The 19,428-nt window shown below is 40.4% G+C and overlaps 1 protein-coding gene across 1 annotated transcript; it reads right to left on the bottom strand.

Moving 5' to 3' along the window:
• Positions 1-2,331: 2,331 nt before the first annotated feature.
• MED6 (mediator complex subunit 6) lies at positions 2,332-15,684 on the bottom strand. The gene is made up of 8 exons (XM_082284193.1): positions 15,648-15,684; positions 10,197-10,356; positions 9,088-9,179; positions 6,780-6,862; positions 5,965-6,073; positions 5,392-5,507; positions 4,617-4,644; positions 2,332-4,239 (listed from the first exon to the last, which is right to left on the bottom strand). Exons 1-8 carry the CDS (start codon positions 15,667-15,669, stop codon positions 4,112-4,114), a joined length of 738 nt encoding a protein of 245 aa, XP_082140319.1. The 5' UTR covers positions 15,670-15,684; the 3' UTR covers positions 2,332-4,111.
• Positions 15,685-19,428: the final 3,744 nt, after the last annotated feature.

The raw sequence follows: 19,428 nt of genomic DNA, 5'->3' as shown, positions 1-19,428 counted from the left end.
AATGTTTTTCAATTTTCTTTCAACCTTGTAGCTCCCTAGAATTTCAAATGAAGGTACAACTTCTTGTGGAATTGAATCCTACCAGCAAGAGTTTTTTCTTACTTGCCTTCCCTTGAGTCTTTAGGAACAGGTCATGAAACACCAGCAGCCTTGTGGACCATAGGTTGAAATCTACTGGCAGAAAGAAATGAAGCTTTCAGACTGCTGAGAGATCATTAATACATCATAACTCATCCCACTGGGAAAATTTCTCCCCACTATCCATCCACCTATGATCCACATTTTAGGCTACAGGACATATGAGACCATTTGTTTGTTCTGTGCATGATTGCATGACCAAAGCAACACTTTATCAAAAGTTCACCCTCCTCTCCAAGAAAAAAAAAAAACTATCTTTAACATTGAATGCCTAGTTACCATTTGGTTTGCTATTGAAAAATTATTGAAAACAACCCTGAAGAAGTGTATCACATCAGCTTTTGTTCAAAAACCATCTGTTGGTCAGTGAAACCAGTCTATTTGCATAACACATCTTCACCCTTTTTCTCACAGGGGACCTCCATCTCTCAAAGTGAAGCTGATCTATTCCCTTTGCCTTGTCCCTTCTCTTGCCTACACCCTTCTTGCTCCAAGAACAGCTTGCTCTGGCAAACAAAACGTACTAACTGACCAGAAGGCATCTTTCTTTGCTAGAAAAAGGTTACCAAAATATGAATTATGGGGGCAGAGTGGCAAAGAGCAATGTGTGAGAGCAACATATAGCCTGGTCAGACCTTACTTAGTGAAAAGATGACAAAGACAGTATTTCTGCTGCACCTGAGACACCATTAGCTTTACACAGTAAACTGAGGCAGCTAGAGTGCCCCTCTTCCTACAGTCTGGCTGGATTTTTGCATGCACATGTACATATACACACATGTACATACAAATATGCATAGCTGTTCATGGTTATACAAACATTTACATGTACATTCAGGTTCTGAGGAAAACCATTTGAGTTCCAGGTAGTTTTCAGCTACCCCATGATTTAGGCAAAGAAAAGCCCTTTTGAAGTCTGAATGGTTATTATCTAAGAGCAAAAAGTAGAGATAGTTCTCTTGTACAACCGAATCTCACCTTTATACAGAAGAAAGTGATGGAGAAGCAAACTTGAGAAGTGCTTGCTTCTTTCCCTTTCACCTACAAGCTTTACAAATACTGAATGTCCTTTGGAAGGACTTTGGACTTTGCAGTCAGGCTCTAAACCAAGAGAGAAAAGGTTTGGACTCTCATGCACTGAAAACCATTACTGACTACAAGATATTTGCTTAACATCTTAACAGTAATATCTGACATAATGCCACTTCAGTAAGTTAATGTCATAGCTCACTTAACTAATAAAATTATTTTAGAATATCTGGTCAGCAAGTAAGAGGATCAGAAGATATTTCAGTTCCTCATATGGCAAACCTTCAGCACTGGACAGCTACTAAGAAATCGACACACAGGTAACATCCCTTACTGCTTTATAATGTAACTCGCTCAGGGAAAGATCATTCCCCTGGAAAAGGCTTATCACATTCAAATGCTTGTTTCATGAATGGAAGCCATTTTCCATCCTCTCAATAGCTTAGATGCTGGTGCTTTAACTCAGATGGGATCAGACCAGGAATCCATCCTCTTTAACACCCTTTGACACCAGCCAACACCAGGTATTTCTGCAGAAGGCAAAAAGGCTGCTCAGAGATGTAGAGGTGAAGACAGTCTGCCCCTTCAAGTTCCACCCTTATCTCTGATCAGCTCAGATTCTGAGCATGGAGTATAATGGTTCAGTCTAAATGTAACTCCAGTTTCATTTACTTGTCCCTCTGTTTTTGTACTACAAGACAGAACAAGTTCTCTCCTTTCCTACTTGTTCCACTATTCAGTTTTATAAAGACTCAATATCTGTCTTTCCAGTGCCATAATAAGAAAACTCTGACGCATTTTATTGCCCTTCTTCCAACCCTTCTACTTTATGAAAACTCCTTTTCAGACATTGAGTTGTAAAACACACTTTATTTCATGTGAAGTCCAGTGACTCCGAATATTTTGGTCATACTATGTTCTAGCATCCATTGTTGGCCACAGCTCTATGTGTCTTCAGCAATAAGCAAGCTACCTTTCTTCTGCTAGTAGTGTTAAATATTTCCTTGGTGCATGAGTAGATAATTTTTCTCTATTAAAAAAAACCAAAACTAAACAAACAAAACAAACAAAAAAACCCCAACCAAACAAAAAACCCTCACCCCCCCCCCAAAACAACAACAACAACAACAACCCACCAAAAAACCCACCCACAAGCGATGCCCAACACCCTAGATCTTCATTAAGTGCAGTCTGTCATCTTTCTTGCTTAAGTTTTTCCAAATTACATACAGGTTCTGAGGTCCTTTAATGGCCATTTCCAAGGACTTTATTCTGACCACCAACAGCAAGGACTGCTGAGGTTCCTCACCATTCATGTCTCATTTCTGGAAATCCTGGCTTTCCATCATGGGGGTGGATGAGGCAATGGCTTTGGTGCTTCTTCCACTATTTGCTTTCAGAGGCATTTCTTTAATACAAGAAAGAACCAACACTCTTTTTTTCTAAGTATATTCACACCACATTGTCTTGTTTTGAGCATCCCAAAATAACTGCTTTCTATATTTTCACTTAATAGTTCCCACTAGCTTATTATCTACTTTCATAAGAATTTTGAGAAACAGCTGTTCAAACCTGATCCAGGGATGAAATAAACCTAATACAGACTCAAGTGAATTTCAGATGTATCTGCATCAACTGAGAACAGCTATTGGTGTATCTACATCTTTTACCATTACAGCTTTGGATTATAGGACAAATATTACATGGAACTTTCTATCAGTCTGTAATAAACAGCTCTGACTGGAGAGCTAAATTTCTGAAAAAGTGTCTTGTAACCTGAGAATAAATTTGACACAGCTATCTAAGCATACTTTAGTCTTTCTTACTATCTACATTTTGGTTGCTATGTACAAACCTTTTTCTTGCTTACTACAGTTTACTGTATGAACACGATTAACAGTTGTGGAAAGAAAGCAAGCTGTTTCAAGGTTCACTCCGCTACTTCAATGAAAAAACACAACCAAAGTAACAGTAATTTCTTTTCAATAGATGATTTCTAATTTTTCTGAGAAAAATAAAAAAGATTTATGTAAGCAATATGCTTAAAAAAGTGTATAGTTGTCAGTGATGTTTCTCTTCCACTGTCCCACTTCCAGAAGTCTAAAAGGCACATGTCTAATGAAGGAGCAATGAAGTGCTAGGAGCACAGAGGAAGAGATGTAATTGATATATTTGAGTTACAGTGAAAAATTAGAAATATAAACAGCTTCACTGAGTGTGCAACATCAAGAAATTTTAGCCTGTTTTATGTCATAAATCTCTCTCTGAAAACACAAACTTCTATAATAAACTATTAGCTTAACCACTAAGTAAAATCAGTGTCCAAGAACATCTAGAAACCAGATAGCATTCTGACATCTAGCTACATGGATTTGAGGGTCGATTTATCAAATCTTTTATCTTCATCCCAAGCACACTAAAGGCACAGAAATTTGTGGCAGGGAACCTAACTTTTCCTCCTCAAAATAGAACACAATATCTTCCAGTGTCCAAGCAAAAAATAAATGCAGCCAGCACACAGGACATATTTGCTACTAACAAAGTATACATTTAAGAAAGGCATTCCAGCAGTCAGGAGTTTTATTTGCCAGGAATTCCAATTCCTTTTTATATATAAAAGTTTCTTCTTTTTACATAGGAAGCCTAGACACAAAGGATGCAAGAGTTTGTAAAGATTTCAGGAGGCTGCTGAACATGTCCATGTAAAAACCATTCTCAGAAGCCAATATTCAAAATAAGATGAAGACTGAAAACACCTCCCTTGAGGCAGCTCACATCCTGACATTAACACCTGCATGAGAGGTTTCTACAGAAAAAGCTGTTACAGGGATCTCAGTCCCTGAACTGTCAGTCTCAGTGGAAGAGCTTAAATATAAAGAAAAGGGAGCAAGAATCTCCTGTTTTCCAGGTACTGACTAATCCAGACATGTAATAGCTTCTCCCTTCACTGGAGTCTCATTCGTTTTTCAGGTGGTCCTTTAGCACCAGCACTCTGAGTATTCTTTACAGTCTCTTTTTCCTCTGGCTTGACAGCTTCAGGGGCCGGTTCTGGCTCCTTCTTGATTTGATCCACTAAAGATGTAACAGCAAAAGAAAGTTAAACCTCTGATTTTCACTCCTGAAGTACTCTTCAGAGTATTTAGAAAATATTGCTAATGTCAAAAGGGCAACATTAATTTCAAAGGTGTAAGAATAAGCAGGGAGTAAATTCATACTTATATGGGTTAAAAGGTAGAATAGATTGAAGTGATACAGTTCATGCCTTTCCTGTTTGGAGGTTGCCTATGATCAACTCAAACTCTTCACTCTTATCCATTACTTTGCACAATTAGGCAATGCCAGAATTCCAAACCATCTCACAGTAGCAGCAGCAAGAGCTTACACGGCAACTGAAAGATACTGCATACAGGGCCTATTTTTAAAGTCTTGTGAGAATATTACAGTTTTACCTGGGATAGGCTTTTCTCCGGGCTTTTGCTGTGGGGGAAGAAAAGAAAAAAACCAACACATCAGTGGAACCAAAGTTGAAATTCTCAACCCTTCCTGCTATTCATTTAGGAAGAAAATGCAAGCAAGGCACTCTTATACACAAAAGGTGAGGGTAGAATGGGTCACTCAATACACTTTAAACAAAATCCAGTTAACATTTTATAACATTCAGCTTTTCCTCTGACAACTGAAAAACACTAAAGCAAAAAATATGCAGTTAGCCAGTCTTTCCCGCATCTCAGGAGCACTTTTGTGGGATGCTGTAAACATAATTTCCTTTACTCCCAAGCAGAAGTCCTGGTGGAACAAATGGCTACCAAAACTAGAGGTAATCACAACTTCACAGAATGCCAAGAATTTCCATGCTAACTAATGAGTCTCCAGAACAATGGAGTAACTAAAACAAAATACTGTGATGGCTTGATTGAGTTCACAAAGCAGGAAACTGGAAGCAGCAGCAACATCTGATAGCTGAGAACAAACCCTCTGTGATCAAATAAGGAAGATGTATAATAAAATTCACTCTCATCGTTTCGCCAAGGTCTTAATGACTCCTGCGATTACAAAGGGAGATCCTACACTCCAATATGAGCCTTCATGTCAAATTTATTATCAAATATGTGCTACTATTGCAGGAATACATGAAATTCGCATTCGGTTTCAGCTGTTCAAATACTTATGACTGTCTTTTAAGTTCTAAGTTACAGCAAAAGTTGCGGCTTTTGAGTGTCATACCTGAACAAATCTGGGTGGAAACTTTTGTCTTAGGTCTAAAAGCAAAGCATCTACCCGTTGTCTTTGGAAAATAGAGCTTGGTTCTTCTTTCTTCTTGGCTTTTGGTTTAGTTTTCTCTGCAAGTCACAGATATATTAGAGAAAGATGTATTAAAATTTATTTTCTCTTAGCAGCTCTTTGTTGTATGACAAGTTGGTATTTGTCTCTCCTCTGAACTTCACCTGTATTTTCTCACTGACATTGGTTTTTTCTTTTTTTTGTGGAAGACAGATTAAGGATGATTCTTACCTCCTGACAAACTGGTTTGGCTTCTGAAAATGTGTTTTGGTCCCCAGTGGGTTGAAGAGTTGCCCACTTTGTTGACACACAGCTCACCATTTTCATCTCCCACCCATGCCTCGATGTTCATTCCCACCAGCACAGAAGGGCAAGATTCCTTTCATCTGGTAGAGAGCCCTAACTTACCCTTCAGACACTTCATCTCACCTCTCCACCATCACTGTGCATTGCATCAAGCTTTTCCCTACATTCCTTTCCTCTCCCTAAGTATGCAGGAGAAACTAGGAATCATACCTCGTTCTTCTTGATCTTTGAAGTGCCACCAGTAGCCCTTGGATGGGTGATAGCGACAGTAGGACATAGCTTCTTCAAAAGCAGACTGAATTCCATGCACTGCAGTGAGCTTTCAGAACAAGAATGTAAGGCAGTGTTCAGAATTTAAGGAGAAAATACAATATAAATTTTTGAAACTAGGTATTTTAAAATTAGTATTCGATATTCATTTTTGTTCTGGGAAGGGAATTTGGAACATCCAGTTTTGGACTGAGAATGTTATTTCTTTAACTGGTTCGCACAAGGCTCTTCTGAAGTGCTTTTCTAAACTGACAGAGAAAAACTTGCAAAAGCAGTAGTTTACGAGAACAGAAGGAATCAAACTTGAGCATCCAATTTAAAAAGAACTACCACATCAACTTAAAAAAATAAGCCTCATTTAAAAATAAATATTACATTAGCTTAACATTAATGTTCCAAAGCAAGCTTCACTGATTATGTATTTAATTACTATTTCATATGCATTTGTCAAATAATTTTTCTTTTGATTATTCAAACTTCATGCTGTTTTGCCAGTTGTGTAGCTTCAGTTACTCTGGTCCTTCATCCTTAAACAATGTATCCTAGTGTTTGGGCAATACTGCAGTCTCCAGGATCTTGCATTTTCATGTGGGACGCACATGATATTAACCAGTGGCATTTGGTTTAAGTTACTGCACCGTCACTACACAAGATCTTTCCTCAAAATAGTGAAGGAGAGATTTAAACAGCCTGGGGGACAACCAAAAGTAAAAAGAGATATAAACCAGTATACATCAAATGCACAGAACACTTACAACTCTGGAGTTAATGACAGACCCTAAGTCAGGTGCTTGATAAATCACTCCAGCTATAATATAGTAGTCAGCCAGTGGCATAACTGTGGGAAGGAAAAGAAGAAAAATGCAGGATCAATTTAAAGCTCTGGCTGCAGACTATGTATTTGTTGCTGAATTTCAGTCGTAGCAGGAGAAATTGCAATACTCCTCTTATCACAAAATATTTTCTTCTTCATCTTTTCCTTCAAGGTGCTTTATTTGCACCTTAGGCACAGACTGATAAGGAGAGAAAAACCAAGGTCTGCTTTACAGATAGAAAAGCATGAGCTTTAAAGTCCTGTCCTACTGCAAGCAAATGACTGGCCTCACAGAACTAGGCTTTTCAGAGCTACACTAGAGCTACTACCAGTCAAGCGAACTGCTCTGGAAGTAATTCCACTAGCCTTGGCTACCAGTAGAAACCCACAATAATGTAAGATCTCATTCTTCTGGACTCAGCTTTCTCTAACTTGTACAGTCCTCTCAGCTAGATTTCGCAGACCAAATGGAGTTAAGCACACACAGAGCATCTTTTCTAAATTAGCAACGTTCTGCCAAGAAAAGACTACCTTCCAAAGGCATTTGCTAAATCAGATTTGGAACCTCTACTGACCAATCAAAAATTCTTGTTCATTAGAGCTGCAGTGCAGAGAACATGACAGTTGCCTCTGTAACTCTGTCAAACATTGTTCAATTGAGAAACCATAGCAATGCTCTAAGCTTCACATTCCTAAGGATCTCACCTGTGCACACGTGTGTTCCAGTTCCTCCATCTGTACTAACAATTCAACCAGTACTTGCATTTTATGAAGCTTGGACAACTGCCTAAATTAGCAGTCCCAGACAGCTGGGTACATATTACAGCCAGTACCCACTTCTCCTCTAAAGAAAAAGGATGCTTAGCACTTCTTTGCAAATGGAGCAAGACACAGAACAGCAGTTTTACTGTCTCACAGCTCTGTACCAGGGCCTACCTTCCTAGACAGGTAACTCTCCCTAATCAAAGATTTTTCTAATATCACTTCAAACAGGCAAAAAGTTGTCTTAAAGAATTGCAAACATAAATACATCTGTTTTAAAACCACACAGAAGTCACAAGACACGCCTGCATCAGTTGTGTTTAAGTGTTCTACACTAGCTATGACCTCATTAAATTTCAGTTTCATATCCCCATTCCCATGTCTCAAATACACTAATATTTGTACCCTGATAAAATAAAACACATGGTAACATCTGAGCTAGGGAACTATGCAACTCAATCAAGGTACCCAGCACAAACTTTACAGTCACAGTGGGAAAAATGTTACCAAACAAGTCTCAGTTAGGTTCCACCAAACATACATCTGCCTTACAGCATAAGTCTAAACACACATACTGTGGAAGCTCCAACTCCAATCTTGATCTGAAAGGTGTCAAAACCAGAAATTAGGGGCTGCATGATTATTCCATACTCACTTTTAGAAGCTATGTTCAAAATCTCTAATAAAGAAATAATTCAAAAAACGTATTAAAGAATCAATCATGTATGTTTTCTCAATATGGAACTGCAATATAAAGGGACCATTACCTGATCTAAGCAAATAAGATACATTACCAGACAAGGCAAATTCCTGTACAAGACCAAAATGCATATGCAGAGCCTAAATCCCTAAAAAAAAGTTAAGAAATAACTAGCACTAACCCTGCCTTTCTTTCCTACACAGCTTACTCTGAAATCACCTAAATTATTTTATATGAACATGCAGTAAACAGGTAAGACAGTCCAATAACTATTGAAATGTGGCTACATATTTGTTTAATCACACACACATAAACAAATTCAAGGTTAAAAAGGAATAATGAAGCCAATTGCATGCAGATGGGAAAAAAAAGCTAAGGTATTTGATTTAAAAACTGGAAAGGTGATCAGTGACACTCTAAGAAGGAGTGGTGCTGTTATCACAAGATTCCATCGCAACAAGAAATGGACACTCTTGCATAGCCTAACAGATAAATATGACACGGAATGAACGCTATTAGCAATTTCCTGCAGGAAAATGTAGCACAGGGCATCACTTTCTCATCTGCTGTTCCCAATTCCCCACAAGATGGCACTCCCTGCTGCTGGCACACTGCAGGGAGCTGCTGAAGACAGGATCTCCCCACCACAAGGCCTCATACCCTCCCAGTTAGACTGGAGATAAAGACAGAAAAAGGGAAACAGAAGTGCTTAGACACAAATTAGGAACTGCTAAAAACAACTGACTGATCAGGCTTCTCAACAGGGGGAAGAACTGAGTGATTATACCTTGTGTTGGAGATTGCCTTTGCTGCTTTCGGATAATGAACAGAATGGGCTCTTGAGCGTGAAGAAGGATGTACTCCACTCCAACCATCTGGCTGAAAAAGATGCAACCAGAGTAAGTTATCTTCCTTGAAGTAACATCTGCAGGATGTGAAGAGCGACCAAAGGGGCCGGCAGTAAAGCAACAAAGTTCTGATGCTTTGAAAGCTCTTCTTTATAATGTGCAGTAAATAAAGGCAAAGGATTTCCTGAGCTAACTATCAAACCCTAGGTGCATAGACAAAGGGAGTTATAACAACCTGACACAACACAAGTAGAACATATTAACAACAGATAAATAGCAAGAAAGGTAACAATCTATCATCATGTCATTTAAATACAGCAACAAAGAACTGGTGTATGATGTGATCATCTGTATGTCTGATGTAAAAGTCTCTCTGCAACCACATCTGAGCACAAATTACTTTATCAATGAACTTCTAGCTCTGCTTCAAACTCCCTATCATATTGTAGAGTCTTTAAATAGTTCTCAAACAACTCACTTGTGCTCAGTGTAGCAGATGGGGAACTGAAAAGAAAGTTAACTTGCACATGCAATCTCATTACACAACCATATGTGATCAGTTTATTTACAACACTCACTACTCTTATTATCCATACTAAAAAGCCAGCTCTTCGGAGGAATTATGTACTAATTATGGCACATAGCCAGCAGTACATGGAAACACAAACTACTTATGAACTCAAAGTATCCCCTAACGTATCCCCTATTCACCGCAGAAAAAACATTTAACTACATAATGTTACTCAGGTTCTGTTGAGCTGGGAGGATGAGAGAAGACAGCTTTTCTATTTCAGAGAAATATCTAAAGGGTGATTTACTGGAATCTCAAAAGATACACAGAATCCTTCATGCTTAACGCTTCCTTGAGATGGCATACGAAGAAGTAGAAAACATCCAAATACCAAAAAAGCTGGGCTTTTCCAAAGTGGTGGGACTAAAAAGCACCAAAGAGAACGAGGTTTCCAGCATGCTTCCATTTAATCGCCAAAGCCTCTGAATGGAGGGACAAGGGATACTGCACAGGAACCAGTTGCAAATTACAACTTACTTCAAATGGTCCAGGGTCATCCGCTGCATTTTGACAACTTCATTGTTACATGTTCGGTCATAGAACGGGTTACTTCGCTCTGAGAAATAGTCCAACACGCTCCCATTGTTTAATATTGGAATCCAGGAGCTGTCAACCCAGGAAATTCCCAACAGATTATCTGGGAAAATAAATCTACACTGAGTACCAACGCAGTAAAAAACACTACAAATACATAAGAGAGTAAATTGCCACTAGTTAATGATTATAGCAGAGAAAGGAGGTGGAACACAGAGTCAAACACACCAGTTAAAATTAAAGAAATATTTCACAGAGTTCAAATAATAATTGAAAACCTTTAACCTTCTGCAGTTCTCTTAGCAGTACACAAGAAAAAAAAAAAAAAAAAGACCCAAGAAACAACACCACAAAGATGCTATTTTTGGGCAGATGTTTCCCAGTAGTCTTGAACAAGAGATTCTATTCCAGACTATAAAATTAATCTGCCAAATTGCCTCCAGCAAATTACTTGTTCCATAACTCAGTGGATATTACAGAAATCTAACTACCGAACACTAACAATTATATTTAAAAAGTAAGCTTTTTAAATTAAACACACTTTATAACCTAGAAGTCATTATAGGCCAGTTAAATTCTTACAGATTTAGGGAAATATGAATTAAAGTCCCTGCATTTTATTATCACACTGCAGCAAAATGATGTTCCTCAGGCACAGCGTCAACAACCAGTTCCATAGTCGACAAATTTGCTAACACTGGAGATGCAGGAGGAACCTTGAAAAACACCCTGAAATTCATCCATTTTAAATCACAGGAGCAGCAAACAGAATTTCCAAGACACAAGAAAGCAGGAAGAGACATGCATTGTTTAGATTAAAAAAACCTGTAAGTGATGAGAAGTCATTGAAGACTGAAGAACTGAAATTCCCTCCTCACGGGAACCACTCCCTAAAGTTCACACATTATATACATACCCAGAACTCCCACTTATCATTCCACTGAGAATATTTTACTTCCGTGACAATTCAGCATGCTCAAGGATCACTGCATCAGTTTCAAAAATGTGAGCTCATATACTATTAGCAGCCCCTCTGAGGAAATGTAATAAAGTAACACTACCTGCTTAGCAAACCAGGAAAAATGCAACAGAAATAGTTACACGTAAACCATTTTTCCTTGCTAATCTCAGAATTTCCAGCCTAACTGTTTCAGGCGGGGCAGGGAAAGGGTGGGAGAACTCTAGAGATATTCACGTTATGTCACATAGACTATCCTCTCTCCTCACTATAGAAAAGGAAATTTCAGAAACACTGCACTAAGCTCCATTATTAAGGACCTAAGTCATGGTAGAGCTGTTTATTCCAAATGCCATTCAAACCCCTAAGAGCTCTCCTTTCAAAAGAATCTTAAAATCTTAAGGGTTTGCATTCTTCTCATAATAAACTCTCACTTTATATTTCAAATACAAACTTTCCTTGTTTGTATGATTAATAACACCTGCATTCTCAGAAGAATGTCAGACAAGCTTTAGAAAGATAATATAGCTATCGTGCTGTATATAGACTGATAAATGTATCATAAAATGGAATATAAAGTTGGACTCTAAGACTCAATTATCCACAGCTGCTTAGTGCCAGTATTTATAATAGCCTTTATAACTAGCAAGATTGTTCTCTTAACTATTCTTGGAAAAAAGGGGAGGAAGAATAAAACAAACCATGAACCTGACATGCCTGTTACATTGACGGGTGTACTGTTTATTTTGGGTATGAGAAAGAAAGGGTGGTGTTCCTGCTCCCTGTTCCTTTCAAAAATAGGACATCTTGTGCAAAGCATTTCTTGTGGAATTTGCATCACAGATGCAAAAGTAAAGTGCTTGTGACAATACTGCCAATCTGTCATGATTTTCAAGACAATTTGGAAGACAAGCCAGCAAGCCATGGCAAAAAAAAGAGTAATTCACACGTGTTGAACCTGGCCTTGTCGTCCAGGTAGCCCAGCACTAGGCTTTGACAAACCAAACAGTAAAGTAGCCTAACAGGGTATTGGGTTTGGTAGAGGGGGTTACAGGAGTGGCTTCTATGAGAAGCTGCTGGAAGCTTCCCCATGTCCTACAGAGCCAAGCACAGACCACAGTAAGGAGGCTGTGCCCCTGCAGCCCATGGAGATCCACAACGGAGCAGAGATCCGCCTGCAGCTCCAGGAGGACCCCACACTGGAGCAGGTGGATGCCCAAAGGATGCTGTGACCAGTGGGAAGCCACGCTGATGCAGGCTCCTGACAGGACTTCTGGTCCCTTGGACAGAGGAACCCAAGCTGGAGCACGTTTGCTGGCAGGACTTATGACCCTGCAGGGGACCCACGCTGGAGTGTTTTGTTCGCATTTCTCCCAATGCCGAGAGCAATACAAGCCATGCCAAGCAGCCCCATGAGTTGCCAGGCCCTCCAGAGCTGCCAGGTCATGTTCACCTGGGCAAAGTAGTGCCAAAGTTGGCCCAGAGGGTAGGCAGGTCAGAGGCCATGCTCTCTGTGACAATGGGCACTTGTCCATCCTGACCCAGCTCTGCGGGCTGCAAAGGTCTCAGTCATTCTGGAAAAGTGAGGAATTGCCTGTGTGACCAAGCTAACCATCCTGCGCAGAAGGTACCCAAAAACTGTGAGCAGGTTGGTTTAAGTGCAGAATACTAATCTGCATTATTAATTCTGCCAATTTCAGAGACCAAGATGGATTAAACAGAATTTCTTCATGACCTGTACTTTAGACCACACATTTCCAAAATTTGTGGAGAAAAAATATTCTAATACTCTTGGATTGGTGAAAATGCAGTTGTTTTAGTTTCAGTATATCTATTTTGAATTTAAATGACAGACCCACATTATGGTAGGCCCAAAGGGATACACAGTACAATTACACCAACAATTCATTTTTCAGAGGTGCAAAATTTTGGATTTTTCACTACTGGTTTTGATGTGTCATGCAGAGAAATCTGGGATGCCTTTTTATAGGTGGACCCATTGACCATCCAGCATTCTACCTTAATTTCTAACCCTTCTGTTCCCCAAATTCAGGGAATATTATTATCAGCTTCACCCTTATCTGAGTCCCATTCATTTTTAAAATATATAACCAAAGTGGCTAGGCTTAAATCTGTTTTACTGGAACTTATCAGCTTTTGGAAACTATCATGTTGACTAATAACCCTAATTGGGGGAGTTATGCAGGCTATAATGAATACATTTTTACTGTGAAGAAGACGAGAATGGTACTAAAGAAGGTGAAAGGAGAGCAATAGGCAGAGGGGGCTGGAGTCTGAAAGGGCTCCCACCCTTTGGCCTGAATCAACGTGCTCTTTGTAGGCAGGAAGGGACAATTAGATGTAAACATTATTTCTGACAATGAGAAGAGGGGACTGGTGGAAAACATCCCAGCATCCCTAGCAGATTTCCTAGCTCCAGTACAACCAGAGAATGAAACAATAAACTTCTGATCAACAGCAGAGCCACACATTCAGTAATAACCAGATGCAAGGGCCTGCTTAGTAAAGTTATGATACTGATTGTTGGGGCAATGGGAAAAAGGGTTTTATGGCCATTCCTGTAACTCATGGAGTGTCCCAACTGGACATACTAAACCGACGCATGAGCTTCTATATGCCAGAATGTCCCCTTCCATTGTTAGGATAAGACTTACCCTGCAAGCCAAATGCTCAAGAAACTTCTTTTGAAAACTGTGTACAGCTATGCATCTCACAGAAAAAGCCATAGAAAGATCAGATCTGCTTACCAATGAACCAGACCTCAGAGAAACCTGAAAATGACATCCTGGAAGTAGTACTTATTGCTGCTTAGGGTTTCAATAGGAATTTAATACCTGTAAAGAAGCCTTGTTCTTAGGAGTATAGGCTGGTACAGGATTTAAGAGCAATAAATCAGATACCTCAACTCTGTTGTGTGTATGGGCTTCTTGTACCAGGTGAAAAAACCTGTTTTGGGACAACAGCATTGGAGAAATTCATGGAGGACTGTCTCCTGTGGGAGGGATCCCACTGTGGAGCAGTGGAAGACTGTGAAGAGTCCTCCTGCTGAGGAGGACAGAGTGGCAGTGCCAACACATGTGAACTGATCACAACCCCATTCCCTGTCCACCTTTGCTGCTTGGGGGAGAGAAGGTAGAGAATTCTGGAGTGAAGTTAAGCCCAGGAAGAAGGGAATGGTGGAGAAGAGGTGTTTTTAAGATTTGGTTTTATTTCTCATTATCCTCCTCTGATACAATTGGTTATAAATTCAATTAATTTCCCCAAGTTGAGTCTGTTTTGCCCGTGACAGCAACTGGTGAGTGATGTCATCTCTGTCCTGATCTCAACCCACAAGCCTTTCATTATATTCTCTCTCCCCTGTCCGGTTGAGGAAGGGGGTGATTGAGTGGCTTTAGTGGGCACCTGGCATCCAGCCAGGGTTAACCCACTGACAGTAGATGAAAAATAGAAGTATACCTCAAAATCTACTTAATATATTGAACTGTATTAGATAAACGACTTCGAGGGAGCTTAAAAGATCTGGAATAAGACAGAAGGTTCTCGCATCAGCTAATAACTCAATACAGCACTCCTCCATTAATTGTTCACATAGTTCCTTCATGTAATCTCAAAAAAGGCAGTCAAAAAACCACACAGGACTACACATAATCATTAAGAATTTGAAGACAAAAAAAGCAGGAAACCTCTGTGGCATTATCAAAATTGACCCTTCATGAAATTTCCTTAAATATCTGCTCTTGTTCATTCTCTGAGACTCCACCACACAGGCTTCTGATGTTAGTCTCTTCAGACACTCTCATGGAGAAAAATAACCTCCTTTCCTGTGGCCTCTGAGTCCCCACTTCCTCTCTCAAAGTCCCAATTCTTCACAGCAATTTAACTTCTACTTTGTTTACAACATAAGTCTTCTTTAATACTTTTTTCAAATATCACTTCTTCTTCAAAACATAATCTCCTTTTATTCATATCCCTTACTTCTCACCCAAATGTTTCTTGTTTTTTGTTACTTCAACTTTCTTTTCCCGGCTTTCCTAACACCTGGTCTGGCTCACCACATCCACCTCAACTGCTCTTAAGATTACCAGCCTCACTCGCTGCGCTGGTCCTGTGCACGTCCCACACACACGCCAGCGCTTCCCACTTTCCCCCACACTTCAGAGCTGGAACTCTCTTTTAGCTGTTTCCTTACGTCGCCATCTCACCGCAGAACCTCCTTATCCACCCTGAAAAGGCAGAGTCTGTTTTCCCCCCGGCCGTTCCAGCTTCCAAGGACCAGCACACCACCACACCGACCCCCTCCTGCGGCCGCCCCGCGGAGGACTCTGCGCCGCGGGCGGAGCTGAGCCCAGGCCGGCGGGCAGGGCCCCGGAGCCGCGGGGAGCGAGCCCCGAGAGCCGCCCCCGCCCCGGGCCTACCTCGGATGTCCACAGCCGCCATGGCCGCGCCGTGCACGTCCTGGGCGGGGCGGGGCGGCGCGCAGGAAGCCCAGGAAGCGGTCCTGGAGCGGGGAGGCGGAGCGGGGAGGCGGAACGGGCGGGACGGGGCCGCAGCGGTGCGGGGGGGAGAATGCCCCTCGTCCCAACACGCAGTCGCTGATGAGAGAAACAAAGGCCTGAAGGGTTGTGCTGCCCCAGCCTCTCACCAGAAGCCAAGGTGATCTGCGCTTCACTCGCGTGGTGCATGACCAGAACGACAGCGCCAGTGCCGAAAATAAACGTGCTCATCCTGAGCTGTTGGCTCGAAAGGGGAAATTATGAGGGTTTTGCTGTCGTTTTCACTTGACCTTGGCCCGCTGGTATTTGGCGGTCATTTTCAAAGTGGAAGAGGTGTGGACTGCAGGTTGCTGCTCAGCATCACACCCATTCATCTTGGCTGGCTGGGGCAGCCCTGATTTAGTTTGCCATGTGGGAATAATAGATATTTTGAGGTCACATCATCAAAACACTCTCTGGTTCCTGTCCTGAGCTATGGTCCCTGGCATTTCGGCTCTTAAGTGAAATCGTCGGTCATCAGTCATTTACAGAGCGAAGAACAACATTCAGTGGAAGAATATACGTACACTGAAGATTAAGAAGCTCCTTATTTAGATTAACAACTGCAGTCTGCCAGTCTGCCGTACAGAGTGTCCAATACCCTGTGTCATGCTAGCTGTACCTCCAGGCATTCACCGTGCCTGAGCCTTTCCTGCGGAGATCGGCCATTCCCTTGCTGGCAGTAGCAGAGTCTAAAAGAGCCTGGAGTTACCACCTTGCTGATGACACAAGATCTTAATTGGTGATGGACTCTCTTCCCCTTCCATTAGAGACCTGTGTGAAAAAAGTATAGGAAGTACTTTACTGTCTGTGAAGTACAGAAAAGGGATGTTATTGTATGAGCAAAAAGAGCAAAAGAGAGCTGATGCTGCTTATTTGCTCTTTGTTCAGTCCTCTCATACCAATGCATTAGGAGACAGACTGTAATTGCAAAGCCACATACCCTTTTATTTATTTCTTCCCACGATTCCCATCTCATTCAATACGTTAATGTCACTATATCACTTGCGAATATTCTGGGCTTGTTTTCTGTGAAGAAGAGGTGCCTGCAGAACACTTGCTTTACATGTTTTGGGTGTTGAAAGATGTGAAGGTATCAAGCGAAGGTTACAGAAAGTGACAAGGTCAGGCAGAAAAATGCTGGTTTGGAAAACTGGACTCTAGTCTTGCCAGTGGTATAGTCATACATTAGATTAATGAAGTTTTTTCAACCTCTGATATATAGATGTGCTGAGCCCTCAATACAAATAAAGTAATGCTGGTCATGCTTTGTGTGTTTTGTAATTCTCTGCACACTGAGAAGTTAAGTTCTCTAAAATCTCTCACAGTTTAATTACTCAAAATAAGACTTTTGTAATCTCAGTGCCTTGCGACTGCATCTCTAAAAGGGAGGTGATAACAGGCCACTTGGCTCTGAGTGGTTCATGAAAATAAATTTAATAATATCTGCAAAAATATGAGGCTGGGATGGTAAGCGTTCTGAGAAAATTAATCTTCTCTTCAAAAGAATATTTGCTTAATGTGGAAAAAAAAAGTAAAAAAGATTGAACAGTGGAAGAAAACAAAGTACTGAACAGAAGAGCACTGTCCAACTGTAATATTGAATTCAGAAGAAAGCCATGAAAACTCAGTACTTGGTACCATTTAATAGCACAACTGCATTAAAAACTGAATCAACCTTAATTTTTCAATTTCATTATTCCTGAGTGCTTGTCTTTGTCACTGAGATAATATTTTGTGGAATGTGTGCTTTTCCGTGGGATAATTCTCAGGTGTGCACACTGCAGATCCTCATTCATTAGTTAGCTGCTACTCATTAGCAGTTTCTACCTTTGCCAAACACATCTCTCTAGAGTTACCTGCACCAGAATGTTTCCAAGTAGTGCTGTGATAGGTTGCCATTCTAAACCAAATACCTCTATATCACTGTCATGAACAATCCTCCTGGAGGGCAAAAATGCCACCAGACATTACAGCCATCCTTCTGGAGCATCTCTGATGCCCTGTTTCATTCTATTTTTGTGCAAACTATTTCTTTTCAGTGGCAAATGGAAATTCAACCTGTATTTTAATTATTCATGTTGTCCATCTTTCCTGCTGACTCTGCACCTCTCCTCAGCAAGGATGTCTTTGGATGAGCGAGAAGCTGAAAAGTAAAGATTCCTGGGTGGGAAATAATGGGGCTTGATTGCTTACAATGCATTTTCAATTACATGGTGAGACTAGCCAAAGCACTGCTGGAAAGAATTGTTCATCTGGTAACATTTTCACCTTCTGCTGTAGCATAAAAGACTAGGGCTTTTTCACCTGGCTTCCTCTAAAGAGAGAGTCCTAATGAGCATTGCGGTTCTGTCCCTCTTAGCAGGAGGTGTGGATTACAGATGGAGAGATAATGAAATCTATCATGTAAAATGAGGAATTTATGCACGCTGCTTTTGATATCAAAGAAAGGCACCTTAAGCAATAAATATTTAGACATATTCATTCAATTTGTGTGCTTTAAAAATGCATAAAATACTTGGATAAAGACTGACATTTTTTCATGCCCTGGTGTTTGGATGTCATTTAGCATCACTCTCCCCACAGTGGAATTATTTTTCTGTATTTCTATGGTCAGAGCTAATGAGGAATCTCATCCTACTATGCTCCCCTATATGTAACAGAAGAGACTGTCCCTAATTTACGTTTGTTAGCTCCAGTGGATGCAGGATTGGTAGCGGTGAGAGCTCCAAACCACATTATGGGTACAGCAGGGAGACTGCCAAAGAGCCCCTTTATAGTTTCAAATAAGCAGAGCTAAACTGAGAGGACTAGATCTAAAAAAGGATGGAAAACCACCTCTGTGCACATCTCCAACAGTCTGCAGAGACTGAACAAATAAGCTAGCTATACGCCGTCAGGTGAAAAGTATTGTTTATGTATCCTTATCATTAAACTCTGGGCGGTTTCCAAAACATAATAGAGGCTCATGAACAAGGCTATCATCACAGCACCTCAGATTCTGCCAACCTGCATTTGAACTCACAGATTAATGGTAAATATCTCCAAGTCCCATTCTGTGCTCTAGTAAATCTAGTTCTGCAATGAAGAACAAGGGAAATTTAAATTCTTATGCTAATGAAAAATTTCTGATCGTGAATTACATATGAAATGAGCAATTTGCTACTGGTTTATAATAAATAGGAATGGGAAAATATTATTTTAAATTCTTATCTTATGGTTTGAGGGAAAGACATATAAACAAACCAGAGGGAGAAACATATGGGCAGTGCAAAGAAAATGATGAAATCACAAAATTTGTAAGAGGGAAAAGAGAATGTTTGGTACCATGAGTTCATCCCCCATATTCTCTTTTAACATTTTTGCTGGTGACATTTTTCTTTCCACCCTGGAAACACTCATGTTGCTGGTATCTTCTGATGGCATTACACATGTAGTCATTTACAAAATAGCTTCCAGTAGGCCTCAAAAGCCATCAATGAATTGTGCTTTAGAAACCCATAGCACAGCCAAATTGCAAAATTCTGATTTTTAAATCCTTAATCAGGCACTTTTGCTGACTTCAAAGTCTGTTAATTTGTCCTTTCGCTCAGTGCATCTGCGTGTTCTTTTCCTTTTCCTGCGATGCTGTTTTCTGCACAGTTTTTATAAATACTGCTAATCA

The sequence above is a fragment of the Coloeus monedula genome (genome assembly GCF_965178545.1).
Source record: "Coloeus monedula genome assembly, chromosome: 6".
NCBI classification, from domain to species: Eukaryota; Metazoa; Chordata; class Aves; order Passeriformes; family Corvidae; genus Coloeus; species Coloeus monedula.
The sequence above is the reverse complement of the archived record's forward strand: the minus strand, read 5'-3'. Positions and strand labels throughout refer to the sequence as shown.